This window comes from Sesamum indicum, linkage group LG7 (genome assembly GCF_026168435.1).
Source record: "Sesamum indicum cultivar Baizhima isolate 11 linkage group LG7, ASM2616843v1, whole genome shotgun sequence".
In the NCBI taxonomy this organism is placed as follows: Eukaryota; Viridiplantae; Streptophyta; class Magnoliopsida; order Lamiales; family Pedaliaceae; genus Sesamum; species Sesamum indicum.
The window spans coordinates 13,262,208-13,274,672 of record NC_142663.1 but is presented as its reverse complement, the minus strand read 5'-3'; the positions used below and the strand labels follow the sequence as shown (position 1 = coordinate 13,274,672).

General features: G+C 33.5%; 2 protein-coding genes across 3 annotated transcripts; both read left to right on the top strand.

Annotated features, from left to right (window-relative positions):
* Positions 1-1,767: 1,767 nt before the first annotated feature.
* LOC105166749 (SNARE-like superfamily protein) lies at positions 1,768-3,636 on the top strand. Its single transcript, XM_088882417.1, has 2 exons — positions 1,768-2,990; positions 3,406-3,636. The coding sequence occupies exon 1, from the start codon at positions 2,149-2,151 to the stop codon at positions 2,917-2,919; it is 771 nt and encodes a 256-aa protein (XP_088738543.1). The 5' UTR covers positions 1,768-2,148; the 3' UTR covers positions 2,920-2,990; positions 3,406-3,636.
* A 3,531-nt stretch (positions 3,637-7,167) lies between these two features.
* Positions 7,168-10,621, top strand: LOC105166750 (uncharacterized). 2 transcript variants are annotated; one of them, XM_011086214.3, is made up of 3 exons: positions 7,168-7,751; positions 7,957-9,922; positions 10,135-10,621. In XM_011086214.3, the coding sequence occupies exons 2-3, from the start codon at positions 7,979-7,981 to the stop codon at positions 10,477-10,479; spliced, it is 2,289 nt and encodes a 762-aa protein (XP_011084516.2). In that variant the 5' UTR covers positions 7,168-7,751; positions 7,957-7,978; the 3' UTR covers positions 10,480-10,621. The 2 variants fall into 2 exon arrangements, with proteins under 2 accessions (XP_011084516.2, XP_011084515.2); XM_011086213.3 differs by having other exon boundaries at positions 7,168-9,922.
* Positions 10,622-12,465: the final 1,844 nt, after the last annotated feature.

Sequence of the window (12,465 nt, the reverse complement as noted above, 5' to 3'; positions counted from 1 at the left end):
TCCACCTACTTCCACTTACATCACTTAACCCCCTTGTAATCTAATAAATTTAATCATATTCTTACCTCGATAATATAATTTTATAAGACCTAACAATTAGTTTTTAATGAAATTTATAAAATAAAATAATTATGAGAAAATTCTTAACTTTTTCTTTTTCATACTTCTAACATATCTATGTGATTACTTTAGTTTTTTTAATTTAAAAATATAATCCATTTAAATACTAAAATAATTTTTAAACCTCAAAAATATGTAAGAGTATTTGCGAGTGTTTTTTCAATTTTTAGCTAAAAAAAAAAAAAATTTTTGATGTGTTTGAAATGCCAATTTTTACTTCTGAAATGGCTAAGAAAACGCTTTAGACAGAAAGAGCTTTGGTTTTTTATTAATAAAATTTATTTTATTTTTTATACTTCACCTTTATTATAATAATTTTCTTTTAATTTTACTATTTTTAAAATTATATATTTAAAATTGATATTAGAGTTTTCAAATAATTTGAATAATATAACAATAATCAAAATTACACTTTAACATATTTAAATTTTTTATATTTTTATTTATTATATCATCTAATTATATTATTTCATTCGCATATTATTATTTGATGAATTAATAAAATAACTTTTTCTTTTGCAATCCGACAAGTTTAATTATTGTGTATGAATCAACAATTATATCACTTAGTGGGAGCATTATTAAATTAAATATTTACTTTTTTATGAATTATACTAATCAAAATAAAATTTATTATTTTTTAAAAAAATAATTATTATTGACAACAAGTAAAATAATAAATAAAAAATAGTATTATTTTAACACATATGGACAAAACAATTTTTAATTGATTAAGTTTATTTCCAAACTGACCTTTCTACATAAATTTTCAAGAATTGTCATATCACAGTATAACCAATTAATATACTAAATTTATTTAGTTAAGGTGAGTTTGGCCACAAATTAAAAACTCTAAAAATCACTTTAAATAAATCATAATTTGAAGAGGTTTTATAATTTAAGATGTGATCATTTTTAAATTGTTCAAATGTTATAATTTGGGTCTCTAAAGTAAATTTTGGAAAATTTCCAATCATAATTTTATACTATTTTTTCTTAATTAAAATTTGATATAATTACACAGAGACTTTTAGCAGTTTGAAAAATTATATGTATTATCACGATGTTTATATTTCTCTAACAAATAGATTCATTCATTAATTTAAATTTATCGAATTTGTTAATATTAATAATTATTTTAATGAATATATATATATATTTACTCCTAACTGATTTATTAAAAATCAAATAAATATTTTATGATCAAATTAACTTTATACATTTGCACACACCGATACATGTGGGAAGTTATATCGTCACTCTTATAAGGATAGTTTGGTTACAAAAGATTTGCTTGACCTGCAATAAATCAGTAATAAAATAAGTCAATCGGGTATAAATATAAATTTTTATTTAGTTTTTTTACTAATATTAGCAAATTCGGTGAATTATTGATTAGTAGAGGAATCCATTTATTTGATGGAAACAAACACTAGAGGTACTACATGTAATTTCTCAAGCACAGAGTTTTTAAATGTAATTACACCAAATGTAATAGGAAGACGGCACAACTATTCCTAATTTAATAAAATTAAGTATTTCAAAATTAATAATATTTGTATTCTTTTTATAACATATAAAAATAATTAAATATTACATTATATTATATATATATATATGGTTTATGATAAATAATTGAGAAAATAGAGGTGGAAGCAGATGGCATGATAGGAAGCGATGATAGAGAGTTTTTCCCACAATAATAGGAAGTAGAAGGAACAATTGGTTTGGGCGGTCAAAAGTTTGATTCTTTTCTTCTCTCCCCCTTTTTCCGATGGATCAAGCTACTAACTTCCTCAAGCCCTAGAATTTCCTTCCTCTTCCTCTTCCTCTCCCTCTCGAAGCGCAAAGGGTGTCGTCAAGGCACCAGATTCTGATTCGTTTTTGAATCAGCTTTCGCTTTGAATTTTCCCTTGTCCTGAAAGGGCGAGAGGATGCAATAAAGGAAAAAGAAACGGAAGTTTTCCTTTTTTTTTTTTAGTTTTTTTGTATTTTTGATGATTTTTCTGTTGTTGTCGGATCAAGAAAATGATTATGGATCCAGATCTTATCCACTACGCCTGCATTGCAAAGGGCACAACAGTATTAGCAGAGTTCAACTCCAAAGACGCAGCGCTCGGAGAAATTGCGGCCAAATGCCTTGAGGTCACGCCGCCGTTTCATGCGACTTTTACCCACACCGTCCGATCCAGGACCTACACTTTTCTTATCGAAGATCCTTTTGTTTTTTTCGCGATTTTCGATGAGAAGATGGAGAGCGCGGAGAGGTTGGCGTTTCTGAAGAGCGTAAGAGACGCATTTGCTGGGGTTGCTAAAAGTACGAAAAATCTGAAAAGTTTGAATTCTCATTGTTTCCAGGGAGAGTTTAATCCAGTTTTCCGTCAGTTGCTGGGATTGGGTTTGGACCGTCTGGAGTATTTAGAATCTCCAACAGGGCAGAGATTGGGCCCAAGTGGGATCTTACATTCGGATCCAGTTATGGGGACGTCCAAGCCCAATTGCGAGAAGGGGTTGACGAAGATGAAGAATAGGTTGCTTGGGGAATTGAATATTGGAAGGAGAAACGGGGAGAAAAAAGAGGATGATGACGATGGAGGAAAAGGGATTGGGTTGAGCCGCGAGTTTTCGCTCCTTAGGCATAAAAATGGGTACTCTGCAGAATTGTCAAGCCAGCAGAAAGCGAAAAAAGTGTGGAAGAAGCAAGTGTGGGTTATTCTTTCGCTTGATTTGATCATTTGTGTGATCTTGTTTGCTGTCTGGTTGTGGGTTTGCAGTGGTTTCAAATGCATGGATAGCTGAATACGTGTTTAAGCTGTTTTGGATATTCAGGAATTGCATTGGGGCTGCAGGTCATGTATCTGCTTCTGCTGGTAATGCTGGTTGAGCTCCTTTTTTTTTTTCCCTGAAAAAGAAAAAAGTTCCCGAATAGTCCTCCGGGATATGTTGATAGATATGTGTGTTGTTTCTTTTTTGCAATGTTCTTTTTATTTATTGGATGTTTTAAAGTTGTGCATACAATACATACGCGTTTATAGGATACATAATTCTTATAGAGAGGTTCTGTTGATGAAATGGATTGAAGAAATGGTGTTATTCCATTCAATAAAATGGTTTCATGTGGATTCTGTTTTAGCTTGAACATATTCATTGCTGTTGTGTAGATGATACAAATAGTTAGGACGCGTGATTAAATTTGTGGGGAATTAACAATTCTTCCGTTCCCGATATTTCAATGAACTGTGTTTTTATCTTTGTCTTTGAGATAGAATAGTTTTTTACTTTCAGGAAGGCTTAGAATGAGGCTATCATCCAGCTTTGTTAAAATGTGGGTGGGGATCGTTTCCAAGATCATGGTGCTTTTTTATTCTTTCAATGTTACATCATTGTAATTACTATGTATTATTAGGAGAATATGACATTCTCGCCATTCAATTGGTCTTCAGTATTTATTCATTCTGGATTTGTACTTCTCCATTTGTCAAGCACTTGCAGCAACTGTAATATAAGATCTGTCAATTATGTGCAGTCAAATACTAATGTAGAGACAGTAGCTGCAAAAGAGGCTAGTCCCAGCTGTTTGGTACTTGCAAGAAACTTGCTGCGTATTTCCTCATGTTTCACTCCACATAGCCATCCTTATATTCTTGAAGGTCTCACTTTTCATTCTAGATAACATCATATGCATAGTCATCATCATGGTTCCTGCTACTCTGTTAGAACACGAGATAGAATTTTGCTGCCTGAGGAATTAGAGGCGCCTTTCGCACTGTGTGAATATTTCTGGTTCCATGTTGTTGCTATGTATTTTCCTGAAAGATCTCACACTTCATTCTATCTATACATCATGGGCAATTGTTTTCATTTTGTATTGTTTGTCAGGTGTCATCAACAGTGACATCCAAGTCCTTTAATCATTTTCCTGAAACTAACGCCATTTTGCTTTGCAGAAAAATATTTTATGAAAAGCACTTACATATGTTTGCTGTCACTTTTGATTGTGTTAATTTAGATTGCAGAAGAATATAGGTACATGTGCACAAGATTATACAGAAGTATGGTAGAACCTGTGTTTCCTTTACAGCAAAGAGCATTGTCTCTTCTTTTCTTTTTTCTTTTAAACACAAGCACCCATCACACTCACCCACACCCACACCCACACCTACACCTACGCAGGTTCGAACTCAAGACCTTCTGTAGACGATTTTGAGCCCTATCAACTGGTTTATCCCCTAGGGACGTGCATCGTCTCTACATCTTTCTTAGGATTTCTTAGAAGTTGATGATATCTGAACTTGCATCTTTTTCCACTTCAAAGTTTGGAAGTGGGGAGTGTTTCATTATCAGTGATATGTTGAACATAAATTCGGCTGAATGTTTGATAGTTCTAATTAAAAATGGTATATCTCACCAATTCCAATTCTTATCTGATCTGAGTCCAAATGTAGGCCAAGTATTATATGTCTAATAATTATAGATTCATGTTCAAGTCTCTAAACTATAACTACAAGCTCGATGAGAACAATACCAGTTATGTCTTGGTTAATTATATCTCTCTGATTAATAAAGTAGTTTAGAGGATAAGCTCAAGAGAGGTCGTTTAGAGGATAAAGTGAAGAGAGTAAATAATATTGCAAAAGTTGTATTTGGTATTTGATGGGTGTTTGTTTATAAGTATGCCCGAGTTGGATGATTCATGTAATCTAATCTTGATCAAAGAGCTGTGGTAGTGTAAAACTTATGTTTAGGGGTTTTCAGTCATTTTAGGGTACCTAAAAAATTTGGTTCTAAATCATTATCTAATTTATAATCTCATGTGAGCGAAACCTAATAAGTAATAATATTTTACTGTTATTATTTTTTTGTCCCGTACTGAAACCATCTGTCCCATTATTTTTTATTGAGCAAATAGTTTCTTGAACCAAATCCTTGAAAACTCATATGCAATGTTCAAATCAGCCCGCCATATTTTAATATTTTGTCTACATTTAGTGTTGAGAAAGCAAGCACAATTACTAAAAAGAAATAGAACAAAGGAAAGTAGTAAGTCCTAATTTGTTGGCTTTAGAAGCAACCCAATTGGTGGAATTCCGGGGTTGTCAGCAGATGGGCAGATCATCATCTTGACACAACAAGAAAAAGAAGTGGTGATTGGTTCTTATCTCCTCTTTGATTCCCAACATAAGTAGTAACAATAATTTTTAATGGGGCAACACTTTTCTAAATTTGTACAGCTTTGATCTCAGCAAAGTTTTTTAAAAATAATTTGTAATGGGACAACACTTTTCTAAATTTGTACAGCTTTGATCTCAGCAAAGTTTTTTTTTTTTTTTTTTTTTTTTATCTTTTTTCAGAAAAGTAACGTGCATTAAATTTTTTTTATTCATTCATATCTAACTCCACACAAATTAATTGAAATTGTAAATATTATTATATTCTTTATATGGTTACATATTTTTTTTTATATCATATATCAGTCACATGACAAATATAATTTACTATATAATTAAATTTGATTTTGAACGAATTTAATTTAAATTAATTTTTTTTTGTGTGTTAAGAGTTCACCTATCATCAATAATATAAAAATCCCAGGTGTTATTATGTAGATGGCATCATGAAAACCCTGCATTGTGTTTGGATTTGTATTTTAATTGTTTTGTTTTGTATTTTAAAAATAGAGAGAAAAATAGAGATAAGTAAGTGTGTGTTGAAAATAGATGATATGTTTGGATTTCTGTTTTGGGGTAATTTAAAATATTTTAAAATAAGTGGTGTAGGTATGATGTTGGGATTTGAGAGACAAAAATTACTGTTCATTGTCAAATCATATATTTTTATATATGATATATTTATATATAAATATGTATATATATAAATATTTTATGTTTTGTTGTATTTTTAGGAGACAAAAATTACTGTTTATTATCAAATCATGTCTTCTTTATATTATGTATATATATATATATATTATATAGAAAGTTGAAAAACAGAAAAACACGCAGATAAAGTGTAAAAATAAAAAAATAATATTAAATATGTTTTATCTTGTCTCAAAAAATACGAGAATACAAATCCAAAGAAAGCTGGTTTCCTGGGTGGCCTCCATCATGATTTTTGGTTTAAAAACCATCAAATAAGACCTTATTCTTGATTTTGGTCTAAGGTATTACATTTACCTCAAGAAATTTTACATCAATTGGTGAGGAGATTCAGATGGATGCATACCCTTCTTAATGTTGGGCCCATGTCTTTTTCTTTCTTTCTTTCTTTTTCTTTAAATAAATAATTTCAATAAAAAAGTTCTTTCAACATACACTTATTTTGTATAATTTTATAATATTTTATGAATATTATAATCATATATTATTGATCGATTATCGTCTATTTTAATAAAGTGATTATTCATCTTTTATGAGTATTTTTATAATTTTATAATATTGTACCGATGTTAAAAGTATATATTATTATGATGGCTCTCTATTATATCCAAGTGGTTATTACGTGGTATGAAAATTTTATTTTGGGATAACATAAAACTTAAATATTTTTATGGGATTTTACAAGAATGGCCTCATTTTGTGATTGGTTTGTCCATAATTATTTAGGGTATATTATCTATATTGGTAGGGTGATATTGTGGTCCATGTCAATTTAATTCTATTTCATGTGGTGTATTCCAATGTCAAATCTCAATAAACCTATTTGTTTTCATGAAAGCACCTAATTGGATAATTATTAAATAGCAATAATGAGAAAATGTCCTTTGGATGCAAAAAAAAAAAAAAAAGGAATGTTATTCAATTTTTTATTTAATCTAATATATATACGGTATGCGTACAAATATTATGTTGTCTATTTTATTTAAAAAAAAAAGAATTTGTACATGCAAAAAAAAAGAATTTGTACGTGCATTACATGGAACGAAAAATACGATAAGATTTAAAATAGAAAATTCATTGCGCAAAAAAGTACTATTGAAGCTCATATTTGGTGCCTCATGTTATAAGTATGGCAATGCCATTGTTATTTTTCATCCATGTTGTTGTGGGGCTATTTGCAGAAAGAGATGGACAACCAAACCAACCTGGAAAGAGTACAAATACATTATACTATGATACTTTGATGGAGATGTGACATTATTTTATAGGGTTTATACCTCAATTTTCTGAGCATCAATGGTGACAACATTTCCCAGGAATCCAGCCCCATTTGCCCCTCACATTCAGGACCAGAAACTGAAGGAGAAAAAAGGGCAGAAAAAGAGAGAGATTGGCACTGAAAACCAGGGGAAAAAAGCAATATTATGTTGCTGCCATTGGTTTTTTCTTGAACAGTACACTTAAACTGATGATTTTGCCTCAGAATTCCTACGTGTAAAAGTCCATGCTTTTGGTGGTGTCTGACGTTTTTTACACAGGATCACTTCAGCCACCAGCAGATATCACCAGCTTTTCCAGTGGGCTTTTTTGGGTGCTTGGTTTCATTTCTTGAAGCGAAAGTAAGAAAGAAAGATTAATTGTTGCTTTAAGCTGAATTAGTTCCCATAAAGGGTTCTTGTTTTAGCATGTATTGATTCCCCGACAAGTGTGTGTATGTGGTGGTGATTGAAGAAAATTTAACACCCTGTTGTGGTAAGTTTGCTTTTTTCATACACTTGTGTGTTTAAAAGTTCTGTAATTTAGTTCAAGAAACCTTTCACAGTCTGCCCTTTTCTTCCCAATGTTCATAAATGAGCATTTCTGCAGTGCATCATGTTTTTCAAGTTCTGGGGTTTGACTGATCTTTAAGGAATTCTTGGTATTTATATTTAATTTATGTTCCTTTTTTGAATTCAAGAGGCTGATGTTGTAACTGAGAGATGGATGAAAAGGGTGTATTTGAGGAGGATATTGATAGCTTGTACCCAATGTTTTTTGGTGTTTCTTGTGCATTTTTTGCTCTCAGGCTCTTGCCAGAGCCTGAAATCTGTGATGAGAAATGGTCAGAAATAAGAAATAGAATGCTAAAGGGAAGTGCTCATCTGTTGGGATTGCTTGTTTGGAGAGTTCAGAAGGAGGTTGCCAATAGTGAAAGATTTGAGCTTCTCCACAAGCTTAAAATGGCACAAAAAGAGATAGGGGAACTGAAGAGAATAAGAAGTGAAGATGCAAAGGCCAATGAGAGAGTTGTGAGCATGTTTGCAGCCAGAGAACAGAGCTGGTTTGATGAGAGGAAGAAGCTCAGACAGCAAATTGGTGCTCTGATGAATGACTTGAGAGTTCTTGAGATGAAGAAAGAAAAAACTATTGCTGAATTGGGTGAAAAGTTGAAGGAAACTGAAGTTATTTTGCAGTCGAAGGATGAATTGATTGAGGAAGGGGAGAGGACGAGACAGGAAACTGAGGAGAAGCTGCAGAAAGCAGAAACTCTGGCTGAGGAGTTGACCGAAACTGTGAAGAGTGAAGCCCAAAGGCATTCTAGTGAGATTTCCAAGCATAAGACGGCGTTCATTGAGCTCGTTTCTAACCAGCGCCAGCTTGAAGCGGAGATGGGCCGGGCTGTTAGGCAACTTGAGGCAACAAAGGAAGAGCTCGATTTGGTGTTGGAGCAGAAGGAGGAGTTGGTTTTGGTGAACCAAAGGCTCTCTATAGAGCTTGTTAAAATACATAAGGATTTGGAACAGAAAGACCAGATCTTGTCAGCTATGCTGAGGAAATCTAAGTTAGATACGTCCGAGAAAGAAATGCTTCTAAAGGAGGTGAAATTGTCCAAGGCAAAGAGAAAGCAAGCTGAGCTAGAAACAGCTAGGTGGAAGGCGGTTTCTGAGTCTAAACATGAAAAACATTCATCAAGAAGTATGTTGTCTAAGCATGTAAGGGCAAAGCAGGATGCATTCTTGGGTGGTAAAATGCTGCATGCCAATGGCTACCCTCTTGAGAACGAACAACTGGAGATTAGGAAAGGGCTTGAAGTTTTTTCCCAAGAAATCGAGCAAAGGCATCATCTGGAGATTGATGCTTTTGCGGAGCAACTGAGAGTCAAAGACGAAAAGTTGGAAGCTTTTCGTTGGCGTTTGATGAGCATGGAACTTGAATCTAAGAGGTTTCAATCGCATATTGAAGGGCTTAATCATGAAATTGCACAGCTCAGGCAGAAAAACATGAAATTGGAGGGCATGCTTTTAGACCGTGAAGCAGAATTACATTCATTAAAAGAGCAGTTGGTATTGGATTCAAGTTCTCCAAATCAGCAGAAACAGAACTTCAACCCTTCCCGACAAGATGCATCTGTAGGCCCTGATGCAGTTTGGTCGAAAGTCAAGGTCATTAAAAGAAAATCAGGGCGTAAAAAGCTCGAAAAGAAGGTAATAGCTGAGGAAGTTTCTCAAGAAGTAGAGAATGACAATGTAGACGGAAGGTCAGCTAACGAGCAGCTCCATGATATTGTTTTGACACTTGAATCTCCAAATAAGGAGATAAAAGAAGGGAAAGTTTGTGCCTCAGATACGGGACCTCTTCAGCAGGAAAGTATCGACTTAGAAGGTGTTGTAAATGCTGAAACAGCAACCTCAGGCAAGAGAAGTAATTCTACTTGGACGATGGATGTTCATGCCCTTGGCATCTCTTACAAGATCAAGAGACTTAAGCAGCAACTGCTCTTGCTCGAGAGGCTAACAGGAAAGAAAGAAAACTGTGAGGACAATGACCAAAACAATCCATATTGCGGATGGAAGGGATTCAATGCAGCTATGTCAATCCTGAACAAACAAGTTGACCGATACCAAAATCTCCAGGGGAAAATCGATGATCTTTGCAAGAGAATGGTATGATTCGATTCAACATAGATAAATCAAGCACACTTTACCTGTCGATCTAGTAAATTTTACGTAGAACTTTATTCCAAATTCTTTAGGCATTCATTGCAAATGCAAATTGAGTAAATCCTGACAGAACATCAAATTCTTGATTGATTTTTGTCATGTATATGGCTATCACTTTAGAGCCCACTTATCCTTGCTGTTGCATGAAACTGCAGCACGGGAACAACCTGAATTCGAACTGTGGAGGTTCAACCATTGCCAGGCCAGAGGATGGAACCAAAAGGCTGGAGCAATTTCTTGAAGAAACCTTCCAACTTCAGAGATACATAGTTGCAACAGGGCAAAAACTAATAGAAGTTCAAGCTAAGATCGTCTCTGGCTTTCTTGAGAATGCGGAAGATATTGAAAAGCCTGAAAGCTTCGACATGAAGCGATATGCTGATATTATCAAAACCCTTTTCCGAGAAGTTCAGAGGGGCCTTGAAGTTCGGATATCCCGACTCATTGGAGATCTTGAAGGAACCTTAGCGTTTGATGGTTTCCATACATCTCAAAAGTAATGAGACCAAGAGAAATGACTTTGAGGTCTATCTTAATTTCGAAACCAATGTAGAGAATCTGTAGCTAATCTGTATAGTATCTCTACTCAGTTCAAACTTTTTCGAGATTATTCAGCTTATTTGAGCTACATGTTGAAAACCATTCTTCCTATTATCAAGATTACAATGAACAAGCATGTTCAAAAACCTGCCGAAGCTGAGGGAAAACGAACTCGGCGAGCTTATGAATAAGCTGTCAAGGTGCTTTTTTCTCAATTAATAGCCATTCAATCTGTTGTAAGCCATGCTCACCAACTTAATTTAGTGGCTGCATTAATGTATGAACACATTCCATCACCATCAAGAAGTGATCAACTGCTTATAGTTCACTCTTGGATCATTAGATAATGATAGCTTTTTGCATTTTCAGAGGATCACTAACTAATGATGAACAACTTCACATGTTCATCACAGTATAATCCACTGGTCAGAGATGAACGAGTGGCTGCCATCTGCTCCGCCTGTCGGCTTAACCTCCGATTTCATCCATTTCTGAGGTGAATGTGAGTTCTAGTGGAGTGTCTCATGTGATGTAGTTTAATGATAAAGGTTGATTGACATGCAACCATACGATGTGTGTCATGTTTCATCGACGACAAATATAGAATATTTATGTAATTTAAGTGCAAGTTTCAATAGAACCCTTGATGCGTATTCTCAAGGTACTCGACTTGAAACATTTCAAATCCATGCGCAACCCAACTTCATTAGTTGATTAGTGATCCATGGACTTTGTTTCCCTTATTGCAATTTTTTTCTTCTATGATGTGGCGATGTTGTTGAATTAATAAATAAATATTTTATCGAATCCTTTTTTTGAGCCAACTAATTACGTATACATTGATTAATTAATTTTCTTGATTACATAGAAGACAACCTATCATCCACATTCCACGTAAGTAAGACATGATGCATTAAGATGTGTATGATGACTTGACCATGATAAATTGATCGATGATCGAAGACATCGAACGGTGTAAATGCTGCCTTATCAATTATGAAGAGTTATGTTGTGCATGCACGCATACATCATGCTCTGTATACACGCATAACATCCATATTCATACACATGCATGATGAGTCATCATGAATGAGATGTCATGCACATCCGCAGCTATCACTGTTGTGGATGAGAAATGAATGCGGAATGAGAAGAAATTCTCTGGAAGCAATTAAGATGAGATGTGGCCATCCACAGCAAGTTGTGATGGATGAGAATGTGATCAGCCCTTCATCTTTAATCACTTCCTCATCAGATCTCAATTATATGTATGTTCCCTATCTGTGATGCATGCCTTTAGGCAAAACTGTAATTTTAGTTTTATAAGTTAAGAGGGGCGACAATTTTGGTTCTTTTTAAATTAAAATTTATAATTTGGTATTATAATTTTAAAATTATGATAATTTTAATCTTTTTCGATCGATTCAGACAGATAATTTCACGTCATCTCAGTCATGTCAACACTTAAAATGAGGCTTCCGACGAATTTAATAATATGATAGTCTGACATTGGATAAACGTCAGTATTTAATGATTGAAAGATTGGGCAAAATGGTCATTTTCGTCCACAGGACAAGGGATCTACACTTTAATCCGTCGCTTTATACAAATTCTAAAATGATCATAAAATTGAATTGTTTTTCAACACATTTAGTCCCACACCCAGCTTTCATAAAACAATAAATGGCAAAATCACGTGGCCGCTATGTTGGGACCAAAGTGTAGACCTCATATCTTGTGGATATACAAAATTTCGTGTCGTTAATTGCCTTATTCCTTTTTATTTAAATCATCAAACGAAATACATTTTTTATTTAATTATAAAATAATAATTGCAACTTGGTGAATTATAAACAATATTGATCTATGTATCATGATTAAAAGATAAATTAATTTACAAAAGCCATAATATCTAGACCTTATTTAAGCTTGATCGAAATGTAAGA